Source organism: Erithacus rubecula (assembly GCF_903797595.1).
Source record: "Erithacus rubecula genome assembly, chromosome: 1".
Lineage (NCBI taxonomy): Eukaryota > Metazoa > Chordata > Aves > Passeriformes > Muscicapidae > Erithacus > Erithacus rubecula.
In genome coordinates, this window is record NC_136658.1 from 82386937 (window position 1) to 82404386 (window position 17450).

At 36.1% G+C, this 17450-nt stretch overlaps 1 protein-coding gene across 3 annotated transcripts in view; it reads left to right on the forward strand.

Moving 5' to 3' along the window:
- The window catches only part of EIF5B (eukaryotic translation initiation factor 5B), a 35012-nt gene that overhangs the window by 4268 nt on the left and 13294 nt on the right, over positions 1 to 17450 (forward strand). For all 3 annotated transcript variants that reach the window (XM_079299796.1, XM_079299795.1, XM_079299797.1), the window contains exons 2-9: positions 8913 to 9038; positions 9129 to 9216; positions 9595 to 10240; positions 10711 to 10931; positions 11109 to 11259; positions 12796 to 12891; positions 13773 to 13859; positions 15261 to 15350. In XM_079299796.1, coding sequence (XP_079155922.1) covers positions 8913 to 9038; positions 9129 to 9216; positions 9595 to 10240; positions 10711 to 10931; positions 11109 to 11259; positions 12796 to 12891; positions 13773 to 13859; positions 15261 to 15350 — 1505 coding nt within the window. The remainder of the gene's footprint in view (positions 1 to 8912; positions 9039 to 9128; positions 9217 to 9594; positions 10241 to 10710; positions 10932 to 11108; positions 11260 to 12795; positions 12892 to 13772; positions 13860 to 15260; positions 15351 to 17450) is intronic.

The window sequence follows — 17450 nt, forward strand, 5'->3', positions numbered from 1 at the left end:
GAAACATTCTGTACACCAGAGTGTCATTGTAAGTTGTCTGCTTCTCAAAATATTTCCACAAGCAAAGCTTTCTGAAGCTTCATCAAGGAGAATAGCTGATAAACCCTTGAAATCCCTGTTTTTCCAATCTCATTGGGAAGATGAAAGATTTTGTACTGAAAGATGGAGTAAAATAATGCAAAATAAATTTGTCATTACAGAAATTTGTTGTCCTGTTCTTTGCAAATGTATATTTCTGTTTTCCCCAAACCTATAGTTTTTAACACAGGCATTTCCTATATACTTTTATATTTCATATATATATTTGCTTGATTTTATTTTAAAGCAAAGCACTATTGTAAAAAGTGTATAAGGGTCATGAAGTATCTGTGGTAAGGGCAGCATAAACAAAAAACCACTGCACTACACTGGAGAGATTGTAAAAAGCAGGGTTTTTTTTTGTGGAAATCTTTATTCTTTTCATTATTTTCATGGTGGCATCTAAATCTCGTGTAACTACTGCTTATGAAAAGTATGAAAATAGTACATTGGAAGCCATTAGGAATTGCAGAATCTGTTGTTTCACTTCTCTGAAGATTTCTGGTAGCCTGAAATGTGTTTCTTTAAATACATGCTGTAAGGTGAAGTATTAGTTTTAATTATAGCTAATGTAGGTGGGCATAATTTGATCTTTAGGATTACAGGCAATGTATAGTTCTGAAGTTGTTTTAAATTGTTGTTGTGATATATTTTGATCTTATACAGTGAGGTGTGTAGGATATGGAAGTTGTGAAACATGAACTTGATGGTAATTTCTGTTGTCTTTGCACTTTTCTTAAAAAAAAAAAAAACAAACCCGAAAGTACTTGTTCAGGGAAGACTGAATGCTAATTTTTTGCTTAGTGTTTCACATCCCATGCTTCTAGTCATCTTTTCTCCTGAGATGTAAACACATAAACTGAACCTTGAAGAGCTGCTTTATTCCAGAGAGCCATGTTGCCATATCCTAGCCACAACAGATGCTTTTAATCTTGAAGTTTTGGTATATCTTTGTTTAAATGAGAATTTTGGGTTGTGGGATTGTGGTGTGTGCTATTTTTCCCATTAATTATTTTTTTTTCTTCTTCTTTTTTTTTTTTTGGTTGATTGTTAATTTGGTTTGGTGGTTTTTTCTTTTTCTTTTTTTTTTTTCTTTTTTTAAATTTGGGTTATATAAAGGAGACTTCATATTTTTCTGAAAACTGTTTGGGTTAAAACTGTAGTTCTCAATCTTTTTTTTTTTTCGGAATATTTTGCTTAGCTGCTAGTTATGGTGCTCTTTTTCCCCAGCCAAACTTGAAAGAGAAGGCATGACTCTTTAATATTAATGATGGAATCATTGTCTTGAGAGCCTGAATGAAAAGCAATTACCCTTTTAGTCAGATTTTACTTCCTTGCTCTCTTGTAATTAGGTAGCTTCACCAGCTTCCTTCATGTGTGAAAAATCACAAAGGTATAGTTCTATGTAAAACTCTGTTCAGTTGAGCTGCTGGACATTTCAAACGCTGTGGTGTTACTCTTGCTGTCCCCAGCTGCCAGCTGTACCTGCTTCCATTGCAGTGCACTCAGTGCTTATGGGCCCACAGTACAAATCAGGTGTGTTTTCATCTGCTGCCCAGAAAGGCAGACCAAAAGGACTTGTGGCCACAGGATTGCCTGAGCTGGCAAGAGGGGAAAGTGTGGCTGAGAATGAGCAAGGAGGTAAATTCTTCCCTCCCCTGCACCCTATTTTGAGGAAAAGGCAAGAGGAGGGTGCCCTGTTTCTGTTGCTGTAATCTTATTTTTATTCTTAAAGCACTCTCAGCAGCAGTGGTGGGTTGCATTGCTAGTGCTTATGTGGGCACTCCATTTTTTGGGCTGAGAAAGGAGCACAGTTCATTCTTTCCTGAATTTCAAACTGCCTCAGTCATATGTATGTCAAGTGTTTTCAGTGGAAGAAAAAACAAAACCAAAAAAATAAGCTTATGGTGTTGATGTACTTTGATAGGCCAAAAGGAGAAAAAGACCAGGGCTTTGTTTTCATGTTTTGAATAGTCTTGCTGAGCCAGCAGATGCCTGCATTTTTCATTTCATAACCCACTTAAAGAACAAGTTGATGATGTGGGGTTTTGAACAATTAAATTATTACTTCCAAAGTGGCTTATGATTTGGCACAGTTTAAACCAGTTGCTCTAGAAGAACTTGACATTCTGTCTTACATACAGTCTTAATACTACAGGTAAAAACAACTACAAGTATGTAATTCAGCATTGGTAACTTGCTGGTTTTGGATAATCTTGTATTTAGAAATGCATCTTGCTACTGGGCTTACTGCTCACATACATGGAGGATGGGTAAGGTGCTCTAGGGAAACAGTGATAAAGATCTGTCTAGAGGTATTAGTTTTACTTGTTCCAAAATGACTGCAAAACCAAACACATGGAAATAGTTCAGCTTCTCTTCAGTCTTTTTGAAGGTCAAAGACTTTTTTTCTTAACCAAAGAAAATTACTTAATGACAGTGGTATTCCTTTGAAGAAGGTTGGAAGAGCTGGTGTCATGTAGCTGATGAATTATCTCCAAGGTTGCCTCAGCAAAAAAGAGTTTTCTGATTATGCAGGAATGTGGGCAGTGAGTTCACAACAGTGATGCAACTTTCTTGCTGTGTCAACTTGCTGACTCTTCTGCCCCTTGCACATGAAAGTTTAGTTTGTTTTAGTCTGCTTTTAATTGTACAATGTTTTCTTACCTTTCAACTTCACCTTAACAGGGACAGCTGAAAACCAATCCTAACTGAAAGATTTTTAACATAATTTGAATTAGCATGTTAACTGTAAGATGAAGGCAAGCATAAGTAATCATGTTTGTGTTGCTCAGTGCAATGGATCAAAAAGTGCTTGTAATTTTTTAATCTGTGTGTACACTTTAGTTTTGGTTTCAGCAGGACAGTGTTAGCCTGTTGACTTCATTTGCAAAGCTGGAAGTTGGATTTCCAGTAGTTAGGGATAATTTTAAGTAGTTAGGTCTCATTTTAAGCTGAATTCTTCCATTTAATTTCTGCAGTTTCATTTACCTAATTTCAGTAGAATCAAATTGATATGAATGAGGGCAACTCAACTTCTGTGTATAATCCTATTGCTCTACTCTTTCAGTTCATGAATGGATTAGTAGTTTTCCTTTGCTCTTTATCTCACTGCTGCCTGCTCAGGATGCCGTCTCTGTCATGTGCAGCTGCACGGTGCCTTTTTATAATGAAGTTTTTCCTCTGTCTTTGGGGATATGTACTGTAGGTACTGTAATAAATGTACTGTAAGTCCTAATTGTGTGTGGTCTTAAGAAAGCATAGGAGGAAAACATGCACGTTTGCTGGTGGTCTTGCTAGTATTGCTAGTATAAGGAGCTTGTCTGTTATTGACATTGAGTGTGAAGTGCTCTTGGTCAGTTGGCTTTCCCGTCACTAGAACCGGCAAGGAAAACTGGAGGAGCTTGTTTGGCAAGAAAGGGCAATTATGCATTTTAGCTGTAGAAGTTCAATGAGCAAAGAAAAATGGTAAAAGCTTATTAACTCTTATTTCAATAGCTGTAGTACTGTTTTCCTGCATTTGGCTTTGTTTTCCTGGGCAGTGATGAGGAAGTCTTTCAAATTTCCTAGATTTGTCTGTTACAGAGATTATATTGTAGACAGTATCTGTCCTTAGTATGACAGGTTCACTCTATAAAAATCCCTTAATGATGAATATATTAATTAAGTCAGTACTTGAAGTAAGTTTTTAACTTTCCTTTGAAGAGAGAAGTGATAAATAGTTAAAGTATACTTGTAACTGTTCTGATGTACTTTATTTGGGATCATTGATACCTTTTGTTATTTGAGAATTTTAAGCTTAAATCTTGATTTGGAGCATGGCAGTTTCTGTTCCAGTGAGTAGTGTACTGGTGAACACCTGTAATATGTAAGACTGAAAGAAATAAGAACATAAGAATTTAAAAATAAATCTTGCTAATTGTGAACAAGTGTTACAAACTGTGAGCTTCACTGTGTGAGGCTTTTTTTAAAGCAAAATGGGAAAGCATGCCTGTCAAAAAACTTGAGTAAACCCTAGGATGTGAAAACTAGGATTAACATGAATTCCAGCATCTGTGAATCAGAGTTTATGTTAGGGTCAACTCTGGTATCCAGATGGCTTCCAAAGAGAATTTCTATGTTCCGGCTGTTGCAGGCCATTGCATCAGAAAAATAATTTGATCCAAAAATGTGCTTTTTTTCTCATGTTTAAAAACAACAAACACCCCCTCAAATAAAATAAGCCAAACACCTTAAGGTGTTTTTAGTGTTTTTTGGCAGATGTGATGTATTAGCTGAAGGGTTGGTTTATTTGTTTTTAAACTCTATTTCTAGTCTTCAATACTGTTTCCTTGCTGGAACAACAAGAGGAACTCAGCATGCTGAGTTTTTTGGTTTTTTTTCTACAGACTGTGCATCTGTCAGTCACAAGATTTTTTTTTTCCCCTTTTCTGACTCAATAGCTTGCAACTGTGTGGGATCTTATAAATAGCAGAGCTCCTGGATGTCTTTGTACATCTGACTGAGCAGTGGTAGGTGACAGCTCTTTTATTTCCTAGCTGTTTTAATCTTCACACTGAAAGAAATTTCTTATTTTCTCTTACAGACAGGACTTGGAATTGTAGCTTTATGTGTTGTTGAACATTTTTGCTTAACATGTAACATAAGCAGCTTAGGTTGTGTTTTGAGTATCGATTTTTTGTTACTAGCCTGATTTCATGCTTTGTGTGAGAGATGTTACTGAGTTCTTCTGTTGCCCGTGTCTGTCTTAAAAATCTCCAAACACTTACTTGGGCTTACTTGGGATGATCTGGGTATATGGATCCTGGCTTGGTACAGAATGTGTGTTAGCACAGCATTTAACTTGTGACCCAGTGAATATTCAGGAATGTATCCTTAAGTGGCTTCTCCCACGTAATACAGGTTTTCATTAGTCTGTGAAGACAACTTGTACTGACACTCTTCTGGGAAAAAGCTGAGTTCTTAATGTAATTTCTAGGGCATTAAGGTAAATATTTTTTCAGTATAAAGTATGTAAATGTTTTTATATGCTGTTTTAAAGATTTACCTTACTGTAATCCTGCTTAAACGGCAAAAGGCAGTGAAATTGTGTATGGAAAATGTTGAGCACATTTTCTTTTTGATCAGTGATGTCATTCTAAAGAAAAAACATTTTGTTTGATATATGAAATGTAGTGATCTCTATGTACACGTTATTGATTACTGTACTCTCCTTTAATTAACATGACTTGTCCTTTCCCACTGCAGAGTTTTGCCCTATCTTAGGCACAGATCTCTGTGGAAAAATGTCTGCAGCCATTTTTTTGAAAACTGCTTGTTTAGGGTTGAATGAAGTACACGCACCTAATTCCTGCTGCAATTTAATGCACCGAAGTGCTGCTTTAGCAATATCAAAATTCTTTTTATATCTTGTAGCAAAAATAAAGGCTGGAATCAAAGTAGGTGAATTATAGAGGTGGCTTAAGCTTTGCCTGTGAAAAAAAGACAATGGAAAATTAGGGAAGTAACCCAGCATTTTGCTTTCCAGATCTCCTTGAGCCTCTTGTGTTTGGGTAATGTGAGGGTTTTTTTTATTGCAAAGTATTATGAGCTTGAGTGGTCTAAGGTAGTAAGGCTGTGAAATCTGTTTATGAAGTTTCATGCAAAAGCAGTTTGAGGTCAAAATTTAAACCACATGAGTATTCTGGTCTTTTCAGGTTCCTGTATCAGGTCCTCTTAGGGTTGGACCCTAGTAAAGGCTGAATGGAGATCTTGGAGAAGGAGGTTCCTGAAAGAATGTTTGGGTTTCTGAAATGTGTGTTGAGGGACTGCTTAAAAACCTTTACAAGAAAATATTCCAATGGTGTATCTATGAATGCCCATAGAAAATGTGATATGTGTTATGTATCTAAGTATAGTGCGTTTCTTATAAAAAGGAATAATAATCTCCCAGGAGTGGAGGAACCACCTTCTTAATTTTCTTTTAAACTTTCTTATGAAATCCTAGTGGAATATTATTAGAATTTTAAAAGGTAAGGAAATACAAGATCAGTATGAGAATAAACTTACAGTGATGGAAGCCAGTGTTTGAATTCCTCGGCTTTCCAGCGATATTCTTGCTTATCGGTTCTTACGAATTATAGCTGTATATATAATTGCATGCAAGCTTAATTTTTACTTCTTACTTCATTAAGGCTCAAATATTTGAAGCTTGCTCTGTCACTTCTTAGTGAATGAAAGTGTAATGGAAAGTATAGAGGTTTTTTTGTTTGGTTTGTTTGTTTGGGATTGTTTTGTTTTTGTTTGTGTGGTTTTTTTCTTTGGTTTTTTTTTTGTTTTTTTGTTTTTTTTTGTTTGTTTCATTTTTTTCAGAAACTAAACAGTGAAAGCCAAGTTTGGAAAGGCTTTTTTATTGATGCCACTATTGTGACAGCTGGACAATCTTCATTGTTATTATTTTTATTATTATTATTATTATTACTAAACTATTTTTGGTGGGTGTTAAAATTTAATGTCTGTCAAATAGTTTTTTCAGTGTTTGAGATTTTATTTTTCCTAAAGAAGTTTTTAAAGTTCAGTTGAAATGAGTTGATTTAACAGCAAGTAAAACCTTGCCCTCTTAAAGCCTGTACCTTGGAAAACATTAGATACCACAGACATACTTGCTTTTAGCAAAAAACCTGTGTTTTGTGTTTGAATATAATTTTCTGCTAAACTGCATTGTGAAAAGACAGCCTTGATAATATCCATGTAAAATATGAGCTGTTTAAAGGCCTGGTGCTTTAGTATCTGAACAATCACATGGTTAGCATCCTGTAGTAAGGGCAGCAGTACAGCCTTGGAAGAAGTAGTAGTAGAGCATGTATTTTGGTGTTTTCAAACTACTTCAAGCTTGGATATGACTCAGTCTCCTCCATTAACTCCTAGAGGAAAAGGATGTAAGCAAGTGTGCTTAATAAACATGATATTCAGCAATCAATACAAAAACAAGTTTGAAGGTCTTTGTGTAGGCCTGGATATAACATAGTTAGCCTAACATTAGGGCTTCAATTCTTGGTAGAGAAGTGAGTGGCATTTCTATTTCAGTTGTTACCTCTGATATATAGCCAGTCTAACTGCTTATGAAAACGGCACTTTAATTGCTGAGATGTCAAATTATCTTAGGGTGAGAATGGCCAAATTGTACATTTTTTCTTGAGAGAGATGAGGATTACTTTGAAGATCTTGCATTAACTATTTGAGGGATACATTTCTTTTGACAAATGTACTACAAATCTAGTCAGCACATGAGGGAGTGTTACTCGGTATATTTTGGGCGTGTTTTTTCTTCTCTTGGCTAAAAATATCTCTGGAAATACAGGTACTGTGTTGTGAGGTACTTTGTTGTGCTTTTTATTTGGTTTGTTCAGTCTACCCAGAAGAAAAGATAACATCTTAAAAATACAAGTGATCAATCTTAGCCTTTAAAGAAATTACATACTTTGTTGCTTAGTTGTGCTGTTGTCATATGTAGACAGTTTTTGGTGACTTGCATATTCCCATGTATGTAGGATAAAATGTTTGTTAATGTCAGCATTCACTTGCAAAAGAATCCAGCCCTTTCCTTTTTGCAGAGAGCTGCAACTCAGACTTACTGATTTTTAGAATCTGTAGCTGAATAATTAAATACTTGGTTTTCTTTACTAAGATTCAACTTCTGGATTTATGAATTGGCATGACTGAAGCTCTGATAGTTGAGAATTTGCTCATATCTTGAAAGTCCTGAATTTGGAACAAATTTTTTTCCCTTATTTTCTGGATATAGTTTTGGGTATTTGGTGAGTCAGCCTTTGGCTGATTTATCCTGAATAGATGCTAAAAAATTAGAGTGAAATTGTGAAACAACAGTTTTCTGCCCAGTTATGTGAGGCAGTTAAATGAAATATTAACAGCTTGTTGATTAAATGGATTTTGAAACAGCAAGTTGTGATAAAAGTAGCATCAGACCAGTTTTGATCTGAGTACTGAAGCTCTGGAATAAGTCAGCATGTGAAGCATGTAATAAGTAAGTGTACTTTCTTAAAATTGTACTGTGAGTGTGATTAGGTGGTAAAAATGTCTGGACAAAAACTTATTTTTGGCTTTCTTTAGGCCTCAGAGAGGTAATACTAAGGCAAGTGGTACAAATGATTGCTTGCCAACTACATTGGTACTTTTTATGATCTACTTTAAGGTCTGGCTTGGGGGATTAACTCTTTTCATCTGTGTGACTTCTTTTCTTGAAAGATAATAAAATTTTTAGTTTGACAAAGCAGAGGCAACTGTTATTATGAGTTGGAAGCTGTAAAGAACATTCACTTACTTGCTAAATAAAAATATGGTATTTCTTTTGTTTGCTAAAGGATGTTGGAAGGATCAGATAAATATCTTTTAGTAGGATCCCCTGGTTGTGAATTTTTGCTCCATTTTTACACTATGAATGTGGTGGCTGCTTTTCTGTCAATGACACATGTGATTTGAAGGGCCAAACAACTTATCCTTTGGAGGACCAAAGTCAGTCTAATTGCATTCTTCCAAGCAGTTACATCAAATTGCACAGCTGAACTTTTAAGGTTTGGGTTGCAAGAACTGAATGTTTTATTTTTTCACCTCCCTTCAAGCAGACCACACATGTGATGGTTTTTTCCTTCCCTTCCTACTGAGTGGAATAAGGTAACAGTGCATAATCGTTTGTTAAACAGGTATCATTTTTTTCCTTCATTGTATATGTTTTGTAATTGATTTTGCATTTTGAAGTTTTTTTTTCAGATAGCTTCTACTTATGTAAACTTCACATTTGAAATAAGTGATAACCCTGCTTTTCTTCTTTATTTTAGTGCAAAAGATGATATTGATATTGATGCCCTTGCTGCTGAGATAGAAGGTGCAGGAGCTGCAAAGGATCAAGAGCCTCAGAAAGCCAAAGGCAAAAAGAAAAAAGAGAAGAAGAAACAAGATTTTGAGTAAGTCTGGAGTTTTTTCCACCTGCCTGGTCTTATTCCATTATCCAAAAACTCAGTTACTTAAGTTCCCTAACTTCTTTCTTATTGTAGTGAAGATGATATCCTGAAGGAGCTGGAGGAACTGTCAATAGAGGCGCAAGGAGGGAAAGTTGACAGAGAACAACCTTCTACAGGAAAGGTGAACACTGAGAGGGGGGTGAGCTTTTTAATAGGAAATTGTTAAAATATGAGATGCTTCTGTCCCAGAGAACTTCCAGTGTTGCAGTGTAGTTGGGGATCCTATGTGAAACGTGCAGCTAGCATGTTCTTTTAATTATATGTGATCATATTTTCATAATAAAGTCAATCATGAGAAAAGCTGTGTCTTCATGCTGATAATTGCTCAGAATAAATCTTAATTGTGGGCTGAAGTATGGTACATTCAGCGAGAAAAGTTACTGCTTTCAAACTTTGTGCTCAATAAGAGAGGTTTTACTTGATGTATCTCAATGCTGCTTCTCAGCTTATGACAGCAAGTAATTTTTCATGGCTGATCATTGAATTGTTTAATTACCAGATTGAAAATGACAATGAAGAAAGCTTATCAAAACAAGATAAAAAAAGAAAAGGAAAGAGTAAAAAAGCCAATCTGGAAAATGACTATGACAGTGAAGAAGAGGAAGATAAAGATAAAAAATCTAAAAAAACTCAGAAGGCCAAACAAGACATGCTTTCTGGCAGTGATGATGACGATCATGAGACACATCTTAAGAAGAGCAAAGGGAAAACTCAGAAATCAAATAAGAAACGTGATTTGTCAGAAGAAGATGAAACTAACATTAAGAAAAGCAAAGAGCGTGGGGGAGGAGTGTCTACAGGCGAGAGTGGTGATGAATCAGATGGGGTTTCCCAATCCAGAAAAGGACAAAAGAAAAACCAAAAGCCAAAGTCTGCTCCTGCTGCAGAGAGTGGGGATGATGAAGAAGAACCTTCATTCAAAGTAAAAACAGTGGCTCAGAAGAAGGCAGAAAAAAAAGAACGTGAAAGAAAAAAACGTGAAGAAGAAAAAGCCAAATTGAGGAAGCAGAAAGAGAAGGAGGAATTAGAAGGCGGTAAAGAACCAGCAAAGCCAAAGGAATCTCTAAAAAAAGCTGAAGAGAAGGCTTCTTCTGAAGCTACAGCAATCCCTGGCGAGAAAGGAGAGACTGCTGCAGGAACAGAAGGTTTGTAACATGGTTTTGAAAAGGGTAATTTATATACTGTAGTTTTTATAAAGTCAAGAAACGTGACAGGCAGTGAGGATAGTTTGTTTGTTTATTTGAATTGTGAATACAATTTAGTAGAAATTTAGTAGCTTTTCTGCCTCTCTGCATTGGCTCGCAGGTGGCTGTTTTCTGGCCTCTAGTTTGTTCAGGTACATGGGAAAATAAGCCAGATGGTGAATTTTCATTATAGTATATGATTACAGTTCTGTATTGCAGGAGTACTTTTTCACTTCTCTGTTATTCTGATACTTTAAGACTTCAGGCCATGACTTAAGTGAGTTTTATTGTTTTCATTATGAAATGTTTATGTAGAAGTCAGTGAAAATATTTCTTATTTGATGTTACTTATCATATTTGAAACATAAATTTTACTTAAGATATGTTTGAAATTCCTGGCGTCTTTGAAAGTATGCCTCTTCTTTCTGTAGCTGATGATAATGAGGGGGACAAAAAGAAAAAGGACAAGAAAAAAAAGAAAGGTGAGAAAGAAGAAAAAGAGAAAGAGAAGAAGAAGGGTCCCAGTAAAGCCACAGTTAAAGCCATGCAAGAGGCCTTGGCTAAAATGAAAGAGGAGGAGGAAAGGGCAAAAAAAGAGGAGGAAGAACGCATAAGACGACTGGAGGAACTTGAAGCAAAACGCAAAGAGGAGGTACCGTATATCTTACTCTGAGGGTAAAATAAGGGAGAGAGTAACCTCAGTCTGTCTGCTTGTTGGTGCAGTTGGTGAATTAATCCTTAATATGTTTCTCATGAACAGAATATACTTGGGCAGCTTTTGTGTAAAGCATGCTTTAGAGCTTCTGCATGTTTATTTATCTTTTTCTAGGAACGATTAGAGCAAGAGAGGAAAGAAAGAAAGAAACAGAAGGAAAAAGAGAGGAAGGAGCGTTTGAAGAAGGAGGGAAAGCTTTTAACAAAAGCTCAGCGAGAAGCCAGAGCCAGAGCGGAGGCTACTCTTAAACTACTCCAAGCTCAGGGTGAGCAGTAAAGTGTAATAATACTTAAAACCAAACTGAACCAAAAAACCCAACCAAAATTTATATCCGTTATTTCTCTGTTTATTTTTTTTTCCTATGTGGAGCTAGGAGGGCAAGTTCTGAGTGATTCCATGTAAAGCTGCTCTGTTATCAATGAAGGCAGTGTGTGCCCTCCCTTCCCCTTTATTTTTTAAGTAGGTTTCAGTGCCTGTTTTTTTTTTCAATCTTGCATTTCAAATATCCAAGTTTTTAATACAGTTTACTGGCAGTTTAAAGATGTTAGTTGTGGAATTTAGGAAAAGGCACTTAAAGAATTGGTATAGTCTAAAGGCCAGGAAAAGCATATGGGCTGTGCTGAAGGTCTGGATCTTGTTGATTTAATTCATATGTTCAGTTAGGCAAGTGCGCTGTTTTGCTTCAAAAACAATGAGGGAAGTCCATGGAGAAGATATGTTTTTCTCTGGGATTTGCCAGCAATATTTAAGAGATTTCCTGCTTTTCTGTGAAATATAATCTGCCTCTGCTGGAATGGAGTAAAATTGTCCAATATGTTGTAAGTAAATGTTCTAAATTGTTCTTGGTAACTGGTTTGTGACTAATTTGTGAGTGCTGAGTGTATTTGTGCACTTCACTGGTAGGTGGATGTATAAATGTCGGAATCTTTGTACCTAGTAAAATGTTTGGAGCTCTTAAACATACACAAAGGCTATTTCCTCTGGGTTGATGCTGAACTATTAGAATCTTTCTAATTTTGTGCCCCTACAACTAGATTTGTGTGAAATCTGCAATGCAGATCATTCAGTATCTGCAAAAAAAATTCGAATGTGCAGCAGTAATTCAGTTTTTTTCTTTACAAGAAACTTATGGTTTTGAGGGAATCCTTTCATATATTACAGCACCTTCTTCCTGGCGAGGCAAAGATGAAACTGGTGAATTCAACCCAGCATTATTTTAATACCTGAAACCATCAGTATTGTAAAATGAAAAAAACCAAAACCCAAACAAACAACACAAATAAGAAACCAGAAACTTCCCCACATACAGCAAAAGGGAAAATGTTATCTGCTGAACAACCTTAAGCATTTAAGAGGAGTTCTGCCTGTCAACTACTCCAAATTGTCTGAAACTAGGACCATTGGCAGACAGGTCTTAAGTGAGTTTTTGCATAGCACACCTTAAATTGTTAATCCTGACATATGTGTTCATGATGTTTTATGCAGATTTGTGATCACTTCAAACCTGCAGTTGTAGAATCCAATTGGATTTGCTTATTTTTTGTTTCATTGCCATCCCCTTCCCCTAGTTATCTGGCTTCTTTTTGAGAGCAGTCAGGAGTATCTGAAGAACTATACTTTAGTCAAGTTTTCTAGCTTTTGAATTCAGACTTTTAAAAAAGATAAAAGATGCATTGAACCTACTTTCTACTCTTTCTTCCTCCATCTTCCAATTTTGGAAAACGTGTTCTCATTTAAACCAAAGTTTATATTGATAAATTACCTAGATTTTCTTTTTAACAATTTTTTGTTTGTTTTGCAGGTGTTGAAGTGCCATCCAAAGACTCTGTGCCAAAGAAGAGGCCAATATATGAAGACAAAAAGAGAAAGAAGCAGCAGCAGCCAGAAAATAAAGAAGGTGTAGTTTGTGTATAGGGATACCTAATTGATCAGTCACATTTCCCGGAAGTATTTTTGAAATAAATCAGCTGATCTTGAGCTAATTGCATTTCAGGGTTTAGATTTTCTAAATGTTGGAGATGTACAGGGTGTAAAAGCCTTTTAGATGTGATGTTGAATGCGTTGTGTGCATATGTAGATCAAATACAAAGTAGTTTAAGTAATAATGACTTACAATTTAGTCTGAATTTGTCCCAGCCTAAAAAGACATTGATCCTAGTTTTAGTACTTTTAAATTGGAGACAATTGGTTTATTTGTTTTTTTGTATATAAAACCAGTTTTCAGCTCCTGGGTGGAAGTTGTTCAGAGCAATTCAAAGAGCTTGAATTTTTGAAGCCTTAGGATTTATTGTACTGGTTAGATGTAGATCAAATGTGTCAGTTTTTTACTTTTGTGGTTCATTACTTCCCTCAGAGGGGATTACTGTGGCTCTTCTCAAGACTAGTTTAAAAATCTCAGATGTATTTCTTACTTAGCTATTTTTTCTTCTTTTTTTTACTTTTTATTTTTAATTTGACGTCGGTTGTGTGCCTGCTTATCATTTATGGAGTGTGTGTGAAGAATTGAAAGTGGTGCTTATCTGAATTCTATCAGTAATTTTTTTTTTAGTTTTCATTTGTAGTGGAACAGTAGGGAAAGTGTGGATAGTTGGCTATTACTTCATTTTCTCTTGTCTTTTAAATAAAGTGAGAAGTTTTTAATTTCAATAACTGACCTATCCTATAAAGCTATTCAACTGATTAGAAAGCCAAATGCCTTCCACATCAGCTGGAATGCAGCTGTATGTGTGAGGCACTTGGAAAGTATGTAGCAACCAACTGTGTGTCTTGCAATTTCAGAAAGTGTGGAGGTAACTTCCCCAGCAGAAGATGCTGCAGAACTGGAAACACCAGTGAAAGAAGAGGCTCCTCTTCCTGTAGATCCAGGTTGGTGGAAATGCTAATACATTTCAAACACTTGTGTGTCAGTGCTGCATGATAGTTATCATACCTTGCTGGATGGGGCTGAATGTCCATCCTTTCTTGAGGTAGTTGCTTTTTTTTTCCCTTTCTTAAGGGAGGAACTGATGAAATTCTATGGAGTAAAAGGCCATGAAGCTTCAGAGTATGTAAAGGTCCCTTATTCTGGGTGAACTTCAGTGTTAAATTGACTTTGTTATTTCAAATGTGCACATTCAGTGTCTTATTCACTCCCTTGAATTTTCACTTGCTTTTAAAAGTCTGTTTTGTTAACAGGTGGAGGTAGGGAGGAAATACACTGCTTCTAGAATTGATGGTGCAATATTCACAGTGGTTGTAGTCTTTATTCCAGATGTTTTGCTTTCACAAGTGCTGAATGCAGAGGATATGTGTTAGCTTGTGAAACTGAGTTATCAGCAAGTTTGCTGATCATATTGTTGCCCTCATCTTTGCCTACACGCAGTACTTGCTTTGTCAGAATCATACTGTACTGGACTTCTTCCTCAGCAAGGAGCCTGTTTCAATTTTTATTCTTATTCTTAAGTTGGACAAATACTGACAAAATGTGCAATTTTTGAAAACAAAGCTGAATATGTCCTGTGATTCTAGCTTGACTTGTGTCCTGATTGACTTATCCCATTCTGTTGTCTTAAGAGAAGGGCTCACTGACAGAACATTAGTTCCTAGCTAATATTCTAGCAGTGTGGAACTTAATCTTCATTTCAGAGAGCTGAGATTTATGACACAGGTGCTGCAGCAAATATATATTGTATAGTGCCTCTTTTGAAGAGGGTTGTACGTTTGCATTTTTCCATTTGTCTCTTACTAAGAGCTGCAGTCTTTTCATAAATCGTACTGTATTTCTGCTGAATGAATGTTTAATGCTTCTGGAGTCCATGGTATAATTATGTTAAGGCACCTGGTGTTCTTTTTACAAACAATTTATAAATTCTAACTGGTTAAAATTGTACTGTAACTTGTAACAAAGTGGCAGAGAAACAAGAATACACATGGTGACTGTTAATTGGGCAACTCCTTGCAGGGATCATGACTGCAGTGCAAGTTTTGTGGCAGGCATTATGCAGGCACTGGCATGATATGCAGATGGGAGCTAAATGAGTAGGTTTTCTGTGTCTTCCACAAAAGTTTATCTAGGTAAAGATAGCACTACATGATTTTTGTGGGGAGAATTGGAGATTATTTTTTTAAGCATGCAGCATATTCTTTTTATGTGGTGAAAATTCAGTAGAATTATGGTACCAGCCAACTTGTAAGTTGCAGTTGTCAGCATGTCAAAAGAAGGGATGTCTAAAATGTTATAGGTTACTGGACTGACTTTTTTTTTAACTTCTGTGTTGGGTTTCTTAGTTTCAGAAGAAAAGGAAGAAGAAGATGAAACAGAAGATGCAGGTCTGGATGACTGGGAAGCCATGGTTAGTGATGAAGATGGAGAGAAAGGTGGGCATGTAAATACCAAATGTATGTTATTTTCTGCTTAAGAGGCTTTGGGCTAAGTTTTCTGTTTCTGTAGAAAACAATATTTTGCTTAGATTTTTCTTCTGCTCAGTTAGATAAACTGGGAGGTAAATATGATATTAAATACATACAAGAACCTCTTCTCAAAAGCAAAGCTTTCAGAAGCCACACAAATACTGCTTAAGGCAACCCTTTGGAAATACTGTTATGTGCAGTTACCATCTAAAATAAATGGGTTGTAATTTTTTTGTTCTTTTTTATGGGAGTAAGAATAGTTTTCTCTAATATGTGCTTAAACCATCTCTATGAGTTTAGGAAAATCTTTTACCTGGTAATTGTATTCATCTAGTAATCCTTTCAAAGCTGTAGTATTTTTATTACATGAATCTGGCTGCATCTCAGAGAGTACCCCTGTGAGAAGTTTTCAGGAAGTGGAGAAATGAAATGGTGTGAAGGTTGTGTGCATATGTATTATAGTAAGGTCTCCTCTACAAGGAGAGGCTGAAAGAAATTGGACTGTTTAGCCTTCAATAGAGAGGTCTTTGGGTGACCTATTGGCAGCCTTCCAATACCTAAAGGGAACCTATAGGAAAGATGGAGAGAAACTAGTTACCAAGAGCATGTAAGGACAGGACAGGGGGAAATTGATTCAAACTGAGAGTAGGTTTAGTTTTGATATTAGGAAGAGCTTTACTGTGAGCGTTGTGAGGCACATTAGCAGGCTGCCCAGAGAAACAGTGGATCCCCATCCCTGGAAGTGTTCAAGGCCAGGCTGGATGGGGCTTTCAGTAACCTGATCTAGTGGAAGGTGCCCCTGCCCTTGATGGTGGGGCTGTAACTCAATGATCTCTGAAGTCCATTCAGCCCAAACCATCCTGTAGTTCTATGATACGCTTCTTTGAGAGACAGGTTTGGAAGAAAGGAAAGAATTGCCAGAACATCTATATCTATATATATACCTGTACACATATACCAAAGGCCATATTCTGACTGTATGAGCAGCAATGTTGAGAACTTAAGGCTATGCAACAGTGCAGGGATAACTTCTCAGATATTTTCTTCCAGTGAAAAGTGGTATTTCTGAGAGCAGTCCTGAACAGGATTTGGTTACTGGACTTAGTTCTTCCATAATGTCTCTATTTGTTTCTTAAGCTTAAAGACTATTATTCATCAAGTACTTTTTCCTTGCTTATACTTCTGACACCTGTGTTTTTAAGTGTAACTAATACACAGATATATACAGCAGAATAGATTTCATTCCAGCACAGGTGTGTTCCTCGGGTGCCTTTGAGTTCTAAGGGCTGCTCACTTTCTTGAGTCTTTGTTTTAGTCTGGCACTACTGTCCTGGAGAGGACATAGCGCTTCTTACTTCTTGGATTTGAAGGTTCTGCTGATGGGATCCAGAAAAAAAGCCTTCCTAGGAATTAGATTTAGTGTATTACTAAAGTGATGGACTATGAATGTAGCAAGGAAATATAACTAATCTCTAAGAGCTGTGAGTCTGCCAGCAGTGTTGTAAGAAGGAGGAGGATTCATGCTTTTAAAGTGATCATCAGCTTGCCTCTTACGATTTTACAGGTGATTATAAATGAGAAGCTTTCAAAGAGAGAAAATTACTTTTTGATGATTCTTTGTTTATTGAAGAAGTCCTATGACAAATATTAATCTTCTCTGAACCATCTAAGAAAACTTGAAGATGAGATTTTTTTTTTTTTAAATATGGTAAAAGAGACCATTTGTTTTGAATGTCATGTCTGCTGAAATACACCTTGCTGATCAGTAGTGTACAGAATCCATATAGTAATGATTTGGAGTATTTTGGCTTTATTAAAAAGTTATTGGTGCATTATTCCTTTATGAAGTGCACATGACTTCAAAGAATGTCTGACTGGAAATAATGTTAAACATAGATGTGCTGATAATATCAGTCTTCACCCCACCCTAGACTTGCTTTGCTACTGGATTTGAAACATAAGCCAGCAACTCTGAACATGAAACACTTTTTTTTTTTTTTTTTTTATTATTTTTTTTTAATGTTGGAAGTTGAAAAATTACCTTGACAATCACTTACTGTAGAACCT